This window comes from Colletotrichum higginsianum, chromosome 4 (assembly GCF_001672515.1).
Source record: "Colletotrichum higginsianum IMI 349063 chromosome 4, whole genome shotgun sequence".
In the NCBI taxonomy this organism is placed as follows: Eukaryota; Fungi; Ascomycota; class Sordariomycetes; order Glomerellales; family Glomerellaceae; genus Colletotrichum; species Colletotrichum higginsianum.
In genome coordinates this window covers 3,764,647-3,778,148 of record NC_030957.1, presented here as the reverse complement: position 1 = coordinate 3,778,148, position 13,502 = coordinate 3,764,647, and the positions used below count along the sequence as shown (strand labels likewise).

The following is a 13,502-nucleotide window of genomic DNA, read 5'->3' as shown; positions in this document are numbered from 1 at the left end:
AACCCTTGGCCCTGCCTGTCCTGTTCTACCCTGCCCCGGTCGGTGGGTTGGGGGCCACCACCGCCTCGCCTCCCAGCCTTCAGAATCAGATTCAGGAAACAATGGAGCCGCGGCTCCTTTGCAGGTAGGTGTGCCTGGTCAGTGGTTCGAACCCCCTCGAGACGGATCGCGATCAATCTGATACAGGTCAACCCGTGCGGTCGCGTAGGCGACGTCGCAGACCAAATTGATGGGGGCTATGGGATCAATGTCTTGGACAAGTGCCCATAAGTTTTCTCCTATTTCCCCCTTTTTTTTTTTCTTTCTTACGAAATCCCCGACGGCTTCTCAACGGCTTCCCGTTCTTTGTCGGCAGATGCGACTTCTTTGTTCTCCTGCAAGCGCCAGTGCGAGAGAGAGAGAGAGTGAGAGAGAAAGAGTGCAGACATCTGTCAAGCTTCCCTGCCAAGATCCCAAGAGGAGGTCCCTCGGTGCCCAGGTACCGGTGGGATGCCCGATGCCCGGTGGCGGCCGCGGACGTAGGAGCAGAGTCGGCAATGACGGCTCTGATCCGACCCGACTCGCCTCCTCCCGACATTTGGCTCTCACGGAATCGACTTGAAAATGTTCCGTTGCCTTCCTCTTGGCCCTCTTTGGGTTCCTGTCCCCGATTCGTCTTGGTCTGTTGATTACCACCACAGCGCAACCGTGTCAGAAATGGGAAAATGTCCAGAACTCATTTCCGTAACCAGATGCAAACGCTCCAAATATCGCCCAATATTGTTCCTCTTTTGGAAGTACGGATATTGGGGGGGGCCCAGTCCTTTGGGAACGCTACGACCTCACTTTAATCAATATCCCCCCCCTCCTGTCTCTCATCCCATCCGTCCCGTACCCGTACGGATACATCCTTCGGTGCCACAGCAACATGGGACTCAAATTTCTCGCGAGTCTTTGTCACTCTTTGTGGGCTCTTGTCCGACTCGTTCTCGAATGAAATTACAACCTCACTCACTTTATCCCCCTTTGTTCTCACCAGAGCCCCCGGGAGAGAAGAAGAAAACGGCCGAGAACTCTCGAGCTGCTTCAACGCCTGAGATATCCCCCCCCCACCACCACCACCACCACCACACAACCCTTCGCCGAAAGATCCTGTCCTCCCCCCACCCATCCAGCAGACACTATCGACGGCCCAAAAGGACGGGACGTGGGTCTTACTCAGCAGAATGGCTGGCGCCGAACACACTGACGGCTGACGCGACTTCTCGACTGTCTGTCGTGCGCTTGGTGGAGTCCTCCGAGGAGTTCCTTTGCGGCGCGGAGAGAGAGAGAGATAATTGGGGGGGCCGGCCGCTCTCAAGGTATCCCGATACGTAAGTGTGTCTTCTTTCAGTCTCCTGCCATCCCCCCCTGGTACATTCTCTGGCCGTGGCAGACCAAAATCTGCACAAGCAACGACGGCGACTCAGCGCTCTCTTCCCTCCCTCCCCCGTCACGAAGCTCCTTCTGCCCTCGTTTCTTCTCTCCTCCTCGACCCTTTCGGGTAGTTCGTCGTGGAGGGGTTAGGGAGGGGGGGGGACGGCGGGCGGCAAACTCCAATGAAGGCTCAGTCCCGATAGTGCTTATTGATACGCTTTTCTCAGGTGAGCGAAACACTCAAGATAAGGTGCTGAAATCGGGGGGGGGGGGGGGGGGGGCCTCTGCGTCGCCTAAGCGTCTTGCAGCTTATGGGTGCTACCCTGCGGCACGTCTGCCACTCTTGGCAATTTCCCGGCGATGCCCTTTTGAGGGATTCGGGGCTCCAAAAGTCGACGGTGACGGGCCCTTTTCGGCCGTCCTCCTGCGGACTGTGCCGCAACCCTGCAGGGCGGGCGCTGCTTCAGGCCGCCAACCGGCACCAACCAGACCAATCCCTTATCTTTCGTCTATATGTGAAAGGTGTTATGGCCCTTGGGATGGTTTGGGGAGGGGGGAGGGACTTACTCACCGCCCCTCCCTGGGAGGAAGCAGTAGTTTCCGCGGGTCACGCTGTCGTCGCTTGTGAAGTGTTTGCATATACGAGGCACGACTTTTTTTTTTTTTTGGCCCCTAAATAGAGCGCAGCCAAGGGTGAGGGAATCCGCGCTTGTGGTGGTTTGTGTTCGTTCTGGCTTGTTGCGCCATTCGTCGCCCGTTGTCTGGACGTGAAGCTTCGAGAACCAGGAAACAACAGAACAGAACATGCATGGTGGTCTCTGTCAGCAACTCTCGAGATGACCATTTGGGCTTTAAAATTCAATGTTCGTCATCATCGAAAAAATTCCGGTCACGCCGTCAGCCCCGATGACGAAGCCGACCTCCGAGATTCCAAAGACAGTGGTCAGCATTCGCCTGCTCTACCGTTACACTTCCGAAGGCGGCCGGTTCCTCTCCATGTGACACTCAACCGACACCGTTTCTCGTGCAAGTAACCAGTTCCGCCAACCGCTTTGATGGGCGCGCACCCGTGGATAACCAAACCGGGTCGGGCCAATGCTGTCTCAAACACGGCATGGAATAAGAGAGAGAGAGAGAGAGGCTTAGTTAGTAGCACGTATCGTGTGACTTGGATTGTCTTTGAGGGCTGGTAGGTTGTGCGCTTCGTTGCGGGCTACATGGGCGAGGAGAGCGTATATGTCGTCAACGACCAGCGTGTCGATGGGGCATGCCACAGATGCCTCATGACATTGAACCCAGTTGGTCGAAAGGGTGCCCTCTTGCGAATGAACCATGCCTATGCCCGTTCGTCCAATATCCGTGTGCTTTCAAGGACCTCGCAGACGATAGTTTACAGTTCATCACGTGACAGCTACGCGGCCTCTGCAACGACACTACAGACATGGGCAAAGATACACTTCCTGCTTGAAGACAGTCTATCTGAAATCAATGTCTAGGCCACGGGAGAATCCTGGGGGCTTGACTTGGAATCGAGCACGACGGGCGCCGAGAGACTCTTTGCAGAATCCTGTGTTTAGACCACGGACCAGATTGGACTCGGGAGGACGGTACAGCTTGGTCTCAGTTTCTTTCGACTGAACCAAGTTCGGTCATTGTTGAGAAGAAAAAGAACGAGTACTCTGTGTAGATCTTAGTATAGAGTGGATTGGTTGAAATATTTCTGGCAGACGTGTTCTTGAATCTTCTGGGTTATTGCGCAAGTTTGGAAACATTTAGTCATACAGGTTACAGCCCTTCTCTTCTACGACGACCTCTACTGACGGCTAAACAAATAACTTAATCTAGAGTCGCAGTCAGTCCCCTAGCTTCAATATCTCTAAACAGCCCCAGTAACGCGACTTGTACATAGGTCGATTCTACAAAAGCATCCGTCTCTTTTGTATCCGCCGGTCCCCTTCGTTCCACTTTTGTTGCAACCTTGACGCCATGGTAGTCGAACCGTAGAACCAGACTAGAAGAGAGAGAAGCATGGCAGATGACAAGGGACAACCGCGGCATTATCGCAGTGTGTTGTCAGGTGTCTGGCCCTCAGATCGCACGTTTGCTTTCTGTGTCCGAATCCTTCAAGCATAAGCAAGAATGATCCCGCTGTCGTTGTGTTTGAAATCGATCACCCTTCTTTCATGCAGCAACGCCTGGCTCGGAAAAACGGTCCCGCTAGATCTCCTCGCAGTTATGGTACGAGGTTAAAGTTGCTCTTCAGACGTGAATGTCAGAGTCATAACCTTGGATAACTGTAGTTTGCGTAGACTATCCTTCTGGGTGGCTATCACGGAGATCCTGCAGTTGACTATACTATCTTTTGCTAATAAATACTTGTGTAGAATGCAATACTACCTAAAAAGATTTCAAAGCAATTTCTTGAATGAAGTGGGTGTACGTGGTGAGATAACCAACGGACCTTGGTTTTAAGGAGCCTATATCGAGCATGTGCAAACAGACTTGCAAAAAAAAAGCTTGGAATTTGCAAGCACCGAAATATCTCATCCTTAGGTGCCATACAATTCATTGATGAAGAATTGTTTCTTCCGCCAACATTTTGGCGCAGTGGAAGGGCCTTGAGGAGCTGGCCTAGACTTAAATCCTACAGAACCTATGCAAGAAAGTACCTAGGCTAATAGCTGCCAGCATCACCGACGTCTCCTGTCTCGAGACTTGAGTACAGAAGGATGCATGCTGTGATGCTATGAAGCTGAAATGAAGAACTACACTGCCTATAACACTTTTTCTTTTGCTAATTCGGCCATCGCACGAAACCAAGGGACGGCGGCACACTTTGCTCATCGTTCATACAAATGCCACCAAAATAGAGAGGCTTGAAACCGGCTTTACCCGCAAAGCCTATACTCACTGAACATCTGTGTACTTGCGACACTAGCACATATTGGCTTGTTGGCTGTCCACGCTGAGACTCAAGATCAAAATGATGACCGTCGGTTATGGCAACTTGCTTTTGTTTCGGATAATGGAGCGTGTGAATCGCCGTCTGGTAGCACGTCTAGCATACGATGAACGTGTCACACGAAGAAGTCAGGGCATGTGCTTGCTTGGATGCACATGTCAACAAACCTCTGTGGGAACGCCAGCCGAGAACGGTTGATTATGACATCTGCTCATCATCACGTTTCTTGCGTGCCGTATTGGGATTTGAGAAAAGGTGCACACGGCAGTTGAAGCGAATGAAGAGACCAAAAGCCTTTCGCAAGAGCTCCCCTATTCTCTTGCACCATCGAGATGCTCCCACCTCATCAACCGACCTCAACGTCGCAACCACTGCCGCTTGTCTCTTATACCATGTGTCCAGATAGGTATGGGCTGGCAGCCGAGCTGGAAATAGACTCCAAACATAAATGAGCAAAAAGGCCACCCAAGGTCCCCATGATCTCATGACTTCTGTTTGAAGAAGGAAGAAAAGATAAAAATGCCCAACGAGAAACTCCTCCATGGCTTCGCTGCAACACAAACGAGCTGGTGTGCCGAAGGCCGGCTGAAGCCACCGCTTGTCGTCCGTCAGTCTCCCCCTCCCCCAATCAGGCTCGCCAAATGACGGCCCCAAACCCTATGCAGAGCCCCTATTGCGATGATGATTGATAATGATGCCTACCAGCCCGCCAGCTGGACCGCTTTTGATGCAATGCCCAAGATGCAGCTGTGCGCAAAGCACGTTTTATGTAGGAAAGGAAGCGTCCGATCCTGGGAAAGAAAGTCATCGGCGAGGTATCTCACTCTCAAGCGGTTTCCTCCCGTATACTGTCCTGTGGAAGAGATAGGAGTGAAAATTTCTCTCCTTGACATGCCCCCTTACACCCAAGAGGAACATTTCGATTTGGATTTCCGTCCAGCCGAGGGCTCTGAATGGCCGAGTGGCCAGGCCCTTGAGGCCTTCCAGAATCGTTTCTCGCATGTAGATGCCGCACTCTCGCAGTTCAGGCCTTGCCGGCCAGTCGCCAATAGGGCACTTCCGCCGGTCCTCTTCGACACGTTCGAAACCCGCAGCCTGCATCTCGTCGACGGCGACGCGGATGCCATGCATCTCCGAGCCGAGTGCCCTGAGTCCTGCCTCTAGGTACTGGGTGAAGACTCGGAAGCCGTAATTGTCCCCTTCCGGACAAGACTGATCATCGCACAGGGGAAAGAACTCGAGTTCTTGGATCTCGAACCACCCGCCGGGTTTCAGATGCCTATCAAATTGTCAGGTTCTCGCCCTAAAACTCAGGCCTGAAGGTCTCCCAGATCAAGTAAAGAGTGAGTGGTGTGCGTACTCGTATGCCCTTTGCATGAGCTCCGGGCGATTGCGAACGGAGTGCAGGGTGTGCCGAAGGTGAATGAAATCAAAATGTTCTCTGTCGAGATCCCATCCGTTCTCATGCTCTATATCGTCGACCATGAAGTGACAGTTGGGAGGGACTTCGGGGGGCTGAATGGGTGAGAGATCGATGCCGAGAAAGGTAGAGTTGGGGTTCAAATCGGCCACTGCAAAGTCCCATGTGAGTTGACCGCCGCCTGTACCTAACAGTATAAAGGGAGAAAGGAGGGGGGGGGGGGGGTTCGGTGCAACATGTAAGACTCGGACGAAGAAAGATCATCCAATAATGATCGAGAAGCGTGACTTGATGGGATTGCACTCACATTCGATGGGCCAGTGGCCGGGACCGGTTCCTGAAGCCGCAGTGTTAGCTGTGTCTGGACTCAAAAGAACAACCAGATGCTGCGCCAAAAGTCTGCCGGTGGTGAGTGATGCTTGCATCACATGCCGTCTCAAGCAAAATGAATATCGGACGCATCCAGCTTGAAACGACTGATACGCAAGGAGACGACGACGACGACGACGATGATACACACAACATCGGCATCACAGTGTTGTAGTTTCATTCGAGAAGGAATACTCACCCAAGTCAAGAACCTCGGCACCTCTAGCCAAGACATCGTCAACGGGGGAGAAGAAGTACCTCCCACACAGCTCGACGCTGATAATGTGCTTCATCTCGTCTCGATCCTGTTCGGTAGCGTCGTTGGGAAAGGCGTAACGGCCCGAGCGATATGCGTGGTAGCGCAGGCGGTTCTCATACATGTGCTCCCTCACACTGTCGGTTAGACTCTCGGTGTCGTTCTCGTGTTCGTTATCATTATGAGAACCGACGGTGATGGCGGTGTCGGTAGAGTCGGATGGTGACATGACGGCCGGACCTGAGGCAGCCGGCGAAGGGGGGCCGTCTACTGCGGGCCGGCCTTGGGGCGGTTCTTGGGTCAAAGGGGGGCAGTCCGTGGCGGATTTCATCAAGAGGTCTCTTAGTTGTTGTGCTCGGAGGGAATTCGGTGGCGAATTCATTGTGGGATGGAGTATAGTGTTGGAGCGAGCCGCGGCGACAGGGTGTCGACCGCCGGCGAGAGGAACCTTGACGGCGATGTCTAGATTGGCGCAACTGAGACCTCGATGCGGGATGGCAGCGTAACCCGATGCGAAGCCTGGCTGGCTCCTCAACGTTGAAAGGCACAGCCTCCTAGTAGGGGTTGGATAACAAGAAAAGGGATAGGGGAGAAAAAAAAAAAAACTTTGGGAGGACACCCTTTCTCCAGGCCAGAATCGCTGGCGACGACGTCCGTGTTTGGCAGTCGGGCTTTCTGTGTCCAACTGTCAGATTAATAAAGTCCCGAAGCGGCGTGGGGAAGCGAACGTGCCGCTTGTAGACTAAAAGGAAACTGTTTGGAGGGGGGAGGGGAGGGATGGATATGCTGGCCGGAAACGTCGATCTAGAGGGTCGAAGGGAGGCGAGAACGAACTAAAGAGGGGAGATAGGGAATCTCACAACACAGGCGTGCTGTCTGATTTGGGGAAGAGCAAGGTAGAATAAGAAGAAGAGCAGCGTGTAGCAGAACGACAAGGAGGACCCGAGACAATGGGGGAAGAGGGTTGTTCGGTGGATGGGTGTGTGTGTGTGTGTGTGTGTGTGTGTGTGTGTGGGCGCTTTGTCCGGGTTAAGCTCAGTCGAACTCGATCGTGGAGGTGGACGCGAGCGGCCAAAGAGTAGGGTGGAAGTCTTGAAGAAGCGGGCAGATGGATTCTGGACTAACTGTCGCTCCCTCCCTCGGGATCTCTGGCACGTCTTGCGACGGGGTGTTGTGGGAGAAAAGGCATTCATGATGGGGGTTTGTCATCTCGTCCGGCGCCGATATGGCCATGCCTTACTACTAGTGTAGGTAGGCCGTGAAGGGTGAGCCGAGACTACTCCTGCCCAGAGCGGGTGTCGACGACAAGGGGGCCAAGAGACAGAGACAGTAATGGGGTGGATGCGTGTGTAGGGGAGAGCAGTGCAGATTGTAGATTGTAGATTGCAGATACACGATGCAGCATATTCGAAACAAGTACGTACCGGCAAGACGTATGGCGAGAGACGTGAGAAGTCGGATGGATAAATGACCCTTTGAAAGACCTCTTGATAAGAGGTAGTCAAACAGACGAAGGGCAGCCAGGAGGCGGGGGAGTTGCGTGGTATTAGTCTATGTATCCGTAACCTGCGACCGGCCGGTCTGGCAAGCAATCTTGGACCTTTTAACTAGCGTCCGTCTAGGATGGCGGTGTTCAGGTCTGATACAACAGGGCTGGCTTCCAGTCTCTCTTGGCTGTACCGTGGCCGCCTGGGACGAACAAGATTGGCGATCAGGTCGGTCGGCCGTTCGTTCGTTCGTTCGTTCGTTTGTGCGTCGAGTGTGTTGTGCGGAGGAGGTGGCGTTCTATCCCCTGCAAGTCCCTCGAGAGATGGTGATGAAGTCGATGATGATGTCTGGGTCTGTTGAGAATTTTAAGAGATTTACGGACTCTTAATAGAAGCACAAAGCGTATGCAGCATGTATGGATGGGGGATGAGAAGAAGGAGGCGGATGAGGAAGACAGGACGGAGGCCACGGACGACGGGGGGGGGGCAGACAGGGTGCGTGTCCAGGTCAACCCTGCGTCTGCACGGGTCGCTGTGGCCTACCTTCACCTACCTACTTAACCTAGGGTCCTAAGTACTTCGTGCACACACAACACACACGCTGCAAGCCTAGGGGGATGGAATGTATTTTGCCTCACTTGGGGCGATGCAAACTGACTGACCAAACTCCTTTTTCGACGTCAGGCACACGGAGGTGGGTGGGTAAAAGTAAGGTACTCACTCCGATCGATCCTAGAAGGGAGCGGCTCTTTGTGGGTAGCGCATGTGGCTGCTTCATCAACAGACATGTTGTCCGTTAGCATGCCTACTTTTCTCAAGTTTGAGGTTGAGAAGGCGACACCGCCTAATGCTATGGTGAGAGGCATTCTCCTAAAAGGGGGGGGAGGCGGCTGCCGTACTTGTCCACTGTCTGTCTGTCTGCCTGTTCTGTCAGTGGGGTGGCTGCGCACATCAGTGTGGTGCGGGCAGCGGGAGAAGGGCAAGGGCATCGGCGCCGGGGGTTGGAGGGGGGAGCAAGGAGGAAGAATCCTTCGGGAACAAACTGTCGGGTCAGACCTGACGTGGGGACCCGGGAATGAGGAACGAAGGCGCTGTAAAGGGTATGTGATTGGGTGACGACAGGGGGGCCTAAGAGGGCACTCGCGGCATTAGCATCACCCTGCCTCAATGGTATGTACAGGTATGGCATGGCATGCGTGTATGTACATGTAGCACGGCGTATGACAGGTACCGGTCAAGAGAAGCACGCCGCCCCATGAATGACACCATGGCTATGCCATGATGTCAAGATACTCTCTCTCTCTCTCTCTCTCTCTCTCTCTCTCTCTCTCTCTCTCTCACATCACTTTGATGTTCTCGCAACGTCTGGATATGCACCACGGGCGAGACCAGGAGGGAATCCCGCCGTAGAGGCGTTCCGAAGAGGGGATGGATGCGGGAGCGTTGCAGCCCAAGTGGAGGGGAGTGAATGAAGGTGAGGTGACTTTGGACATGGCTGCTACCCGAAGAAACAAAACCCCCCCACACCCACCCACCCAGACCAAGTCTAATTCAGGCATATGTAGTGTATGCATGTAGCCTCGCTTTTGGGTCGTAGAGATGGGAAGAAGAAGAAGAAGGAAGAAGAAGAAGAAGAAGAAGAAGAATAGAACTGGGATTTCTACGCTGTCCATGAGATGCGCGGCCTGTGTGTGTATGTGCTGGCAGACGTGGCTTGCCTTAGGGCTGCGACCAGGGCCCGTGACTGTGATGCCGTGATGGCCTGACGAGTCAGGAGCTGCAGTCAAGATCCCGGGAGACCAGCCGATGATGATGTGCGACCAAAGACTCTCGTGTTGACTTGGCGGTCCTGGGGTTCCCGAGTTGCGGATGTGTGTGATCCATCATCTCGCCGAAGCCCCCCACGAGGTTTTTAGTAGGAATGTGATGTGTTTGCGATGCCAATGAGAAAGAAAAAGCAAGACCAGCAACTCTCAAAGAGGGGGCCAGCTGTGTGGTTTGATGGAGACTCACTCTGGACCGCTGCATCTTCCAAGACCTGTGGCCTGTCGTGAGGCGGGCGGAACATGGTCGGAGTGAAGTCCACGATCCATCAATACGCGCAATCAAGACCCTCCCAGCCAGCCAGCCAACCAATCCAGCACCCAGCACCTTTAAGATGGGCCGTCCTGCAACTTGCCCGCCCTGCCCTTGGGCTGCTGGACGCTCTCATGACGAGGTACCTACGGCTGTCGAGGTTACCCGTACATCCCTTCACAAAGGGCTTTATCTATCTTCTTACACTCCTCCGTGCCATCTCGGAGGTTTCGATATCGACTACCACTCACAGGGCATGTTTGTCTAGCCCACATCTCGGGCCTCTCTCCACTTGTGCTGGACGGTTACAGGGAGCCGCCAAATCTATTCTAGACGGAGACTTCCGTCTTTCCCATAGATAAACACCGGCGACTGGACTCGCCGGTTTTCTGATGTCCCGCATCTCCAGCCAGACCGAGCCGCGCGAGATTTAGACTAGGGGGGGGGGGGGGGGGGGGGGGGTAGGATTGCGTGAGATTGCGCGACGTCCCGAAGGAGAAGCGTATTGCCGCTTTCCCCACGATGCCAAAATTCACCGCGCAAGATCTGGGTCAGCCCCCCGAGCAGCCTCTCGGGCGTGAGCAGTGCGGTTGGTTACTGCACCGAGACTTCTGTCCGGGTGCCGGTCGTCTTTTGCCGGTCATCTTTTGCCCGTCTGTCCATCCCTCCTCCTCCCCGCCCTTGACGCCGCGCGCCGAGTGCCGAGTGCCGAAAGAGAGACATTCCTCTAACCTCTAGTGAGAAGGGATCAACCGCGTTTTGACGCTGGGCGACCATCGGAAGAACTGTCAATGCCCCCCCTCCCCCTTCTACCGCCATGATGCTTCGCCTCTGCTAGGTGCCGCCGGCGTTGCTGCAAAGAGCCGACAGCAGGGCCGAGTGGCGTGGCATTCGGCTCCCGAGACACGGCCGCTGACTTGACATGACAATGCGCCAGTTGGACACTGGACATCTGATGAGAAGAAATCCACGGTCCATGGTCCCGAGCCCGGGGTTACCCTTCCAGCCCTCGCCCGCTGGGCCGGGTTCTGGCCCCCTCCCGGTCCGAATCCGGGAGTCAATCACAAATAGACAAAGTCTTTGTCAGATATCACAAAAAACCTTGACCTGCTTATGTTCAAAAGGTTAAGGGGGGAGAGTCGCACCCTTAACCTTCTGAAGGGGAATCTGCGGAGAAAGCTATATTTTGCTTGGCATCTCCCAGGACACACAATGCTCGGACCAGACCGACAAAGAGGCAGACAGAGAGACAGACAGACGGACGGGCAAACAATGGACGCATTGTAGCTTGGTTTGACAGCCTCGAGCGCATCAACATTACATTATGAGAATACACGAGACCTGTCATAGTTTTGAGGAGAGACTGCATGCAGCACGCGTTCTTTTACGGCATCATCCGCCCCCCCCCACACACAGGTCGGGGACATGACCGTGGCAGAGGGTGTACCGATGTGTTACAATGTAAGCTCCCAGAGAGCCATCGCGACATTGCCGCCAGAGGAGGGTGGATTAGTGACCCCAAGCTTTGAACTTGTGCTTTCAGTGGGAGTCGAGACCCGTATCATCCTCCTTGGCGGTTGGAGAGAGGGGGGGGGGGGGGGTTGCAATGCACAAAGTAGTGCAATTCGTCGAGCTAGTGAAATAATCAAAAGAGGACAAGCCGAGGTTGGGATAGAGTAAGAAAGGCACACCGCCGAGATCTGTATGATACTTTGACGTGTCCCTCAGCTCGATCCTGTTTCCCCTTCTCCCTCGCTGAGAAGGGGGGAGGGGGAGGGGGGATGGGGAGGGGGGTGCCCAAGCGGATGGGACATGAGACGGATAAAGCGCTGCAACTCTGCCGCCTTTGACGACGACCGAATGGCAGATGTCAGGGTCAGCCAGAGCAGAGGAGGGAGGGATGCCCAACCATTGCAGTGAGAGTGGATGTTCCCAAAGGAATGGCACGCTGGACCGGGAGTCGGGATGGAAGCATTCCTTGGGATCAAGGAGGGGAGGGAGGGGGGGCGGCCCATCTCTCTATTCGTCCACTCGGTAGTCGCTATAGTCTTGAGTCTTGGGTTCTTGAGTATGTTACTCAACCAACGGTCGGGGAATGTTTTACGCCCCCCTCCCTAAGAATATGGGGCGAGTCTGTTTACACCCCCCTCAAAGAACATACCCATGGTGGTGGCATGGGTGCTCTTTTCTTGCCCTGCCAGAGCCCTTTCGGCAACGGAAACGGTGGGCATGAGCAGGAACATCAAACATCAAACGTCAAGCGTCAAGCATCAGCAAGACTTGCCCGTCTCAAGTCTATCGCGGAGCGAGATGGCGCATTTGTAAGCAGACAAGTCCCGTCCCCCGGCGGTTCTCTTCCTTCTGGGACAGAGACAATCCAAAGTATCTTTTGCGTGCGACAAGGAGTTGCTGGACGTATTGGGAAACGGCGAGTGACCTTCAACATCAACAGCAACCTCGCCGCCCCCGGGGGGGGGGGGGGGGGGGAGGGGACGAGGAAAGGCGGCCAGCCTGATGTATCGGAGGTATCACAAACCGACATCATCCCAACCCGATGAAAGCCCCTCCTCTCCCCATCTTCTTATCGATCAGTCATCCCACCCGGAAGGGACGATGCCTCCTTTGATTCCCGTCCAGGGCGAAACCATAGGCCCAAGCTAGCCTCAGCCGGAGGCGGTCAACATTCGAAGCCGCCGTCGGACGGCTCGACAGCCTCGGGATTCTGGGCACGGGGGGGGGGGGCTCATCCGTCGGAAGGTCTTGCGCCGGCCACCACACCAGCACCAGGTGCAGCACCGGTGGCATGGGGACCTAATCTCCTGCAGATCGGCACCTTTGCGTGTGCATGTCTGTGACCCGCGACGAACTACGGATGCACAAACACACCTACTTACGCTTGACCTTTATCATGTGTTTGTCTGCGCGGGGAATCCCTCGCTGACAAGTCACAATACGACGGACGTTCGGCCCCGAGCTGACTCTCATGAGCTAGCTGGAGCTCCACGGGGCGTTGGTGGACACCAGAGATGGTTTCCCATGCCCCCCCTACCATGCGCCGCCTGGCTTTGGTTCACACAAAGCATACGTACGCGCGCATGTCCAATGTCCAGACATGACTCAAACGAACATACACGACTCCAAACCTGTAAGCACAGCGTATACGGCGAGAAGTTCTCGAGCGCTGGGCACAAACAGGGGGGGCGGCAGCAGCAGCCAGCCCCAAACAGCACACACGCCGCAGCACGCATTGCAGCACACCTTGACGCTCACCGCATCCGGCAGCGTGCGTCTCCCACACACACAGCCCAAGGGGTCAGTCATTGGCGGGCTCTGCGCCGTGTGCCTGCAGCGTCTGCGGGTCAAGTATCCCCTCTGTCGGTTTTCTTGTGCGTGCATGCTGCGCTTGCTCCAGAGGCGTCTTGGCTCTCTCTCTCTCTGTCCTGTCCCCTCTCTGCCCGATTTCCCTCCTCCTTCGCCGCCGGGCCTTTCGGGGGGGGGGGGGGGACTGCGCTGCATTTGTCAAGGTTCTCCTTTTTC

General features: G+C 54.9%; 1 protein-coding gene across 1 annotated transcript; it reads right to left on the bottom strand.

Moving 5' to 3' along the window:
• Positions 1 to 5,183: 5,183 nt before the first annotated feature.
• CH63R_06438 (methyltransferase domain-containing protein) lies at positions 5,184 to 6,784 on the bottom strand (the record flags this gene model as incomplete). Its single annotated transcript, XM_018301413.1, has 5 exons — positions 5,184 to 5,210; positions 5,261 to 5,636; positions 5,718 to 5,958; positions 6,085 to 6,114; positions 6,346 to 6,784. 5 exons carry the CDS (start codon positions 6,782 to 6,784, stop codon positions 5,184 to 5,186), a joined length of 1,113 nt encoding a protein of 370 aa, XP_018159263.1.
• Between the last annotated feature and the right edge of the window lie 6,718 nt (positions 6,785 to 13,502).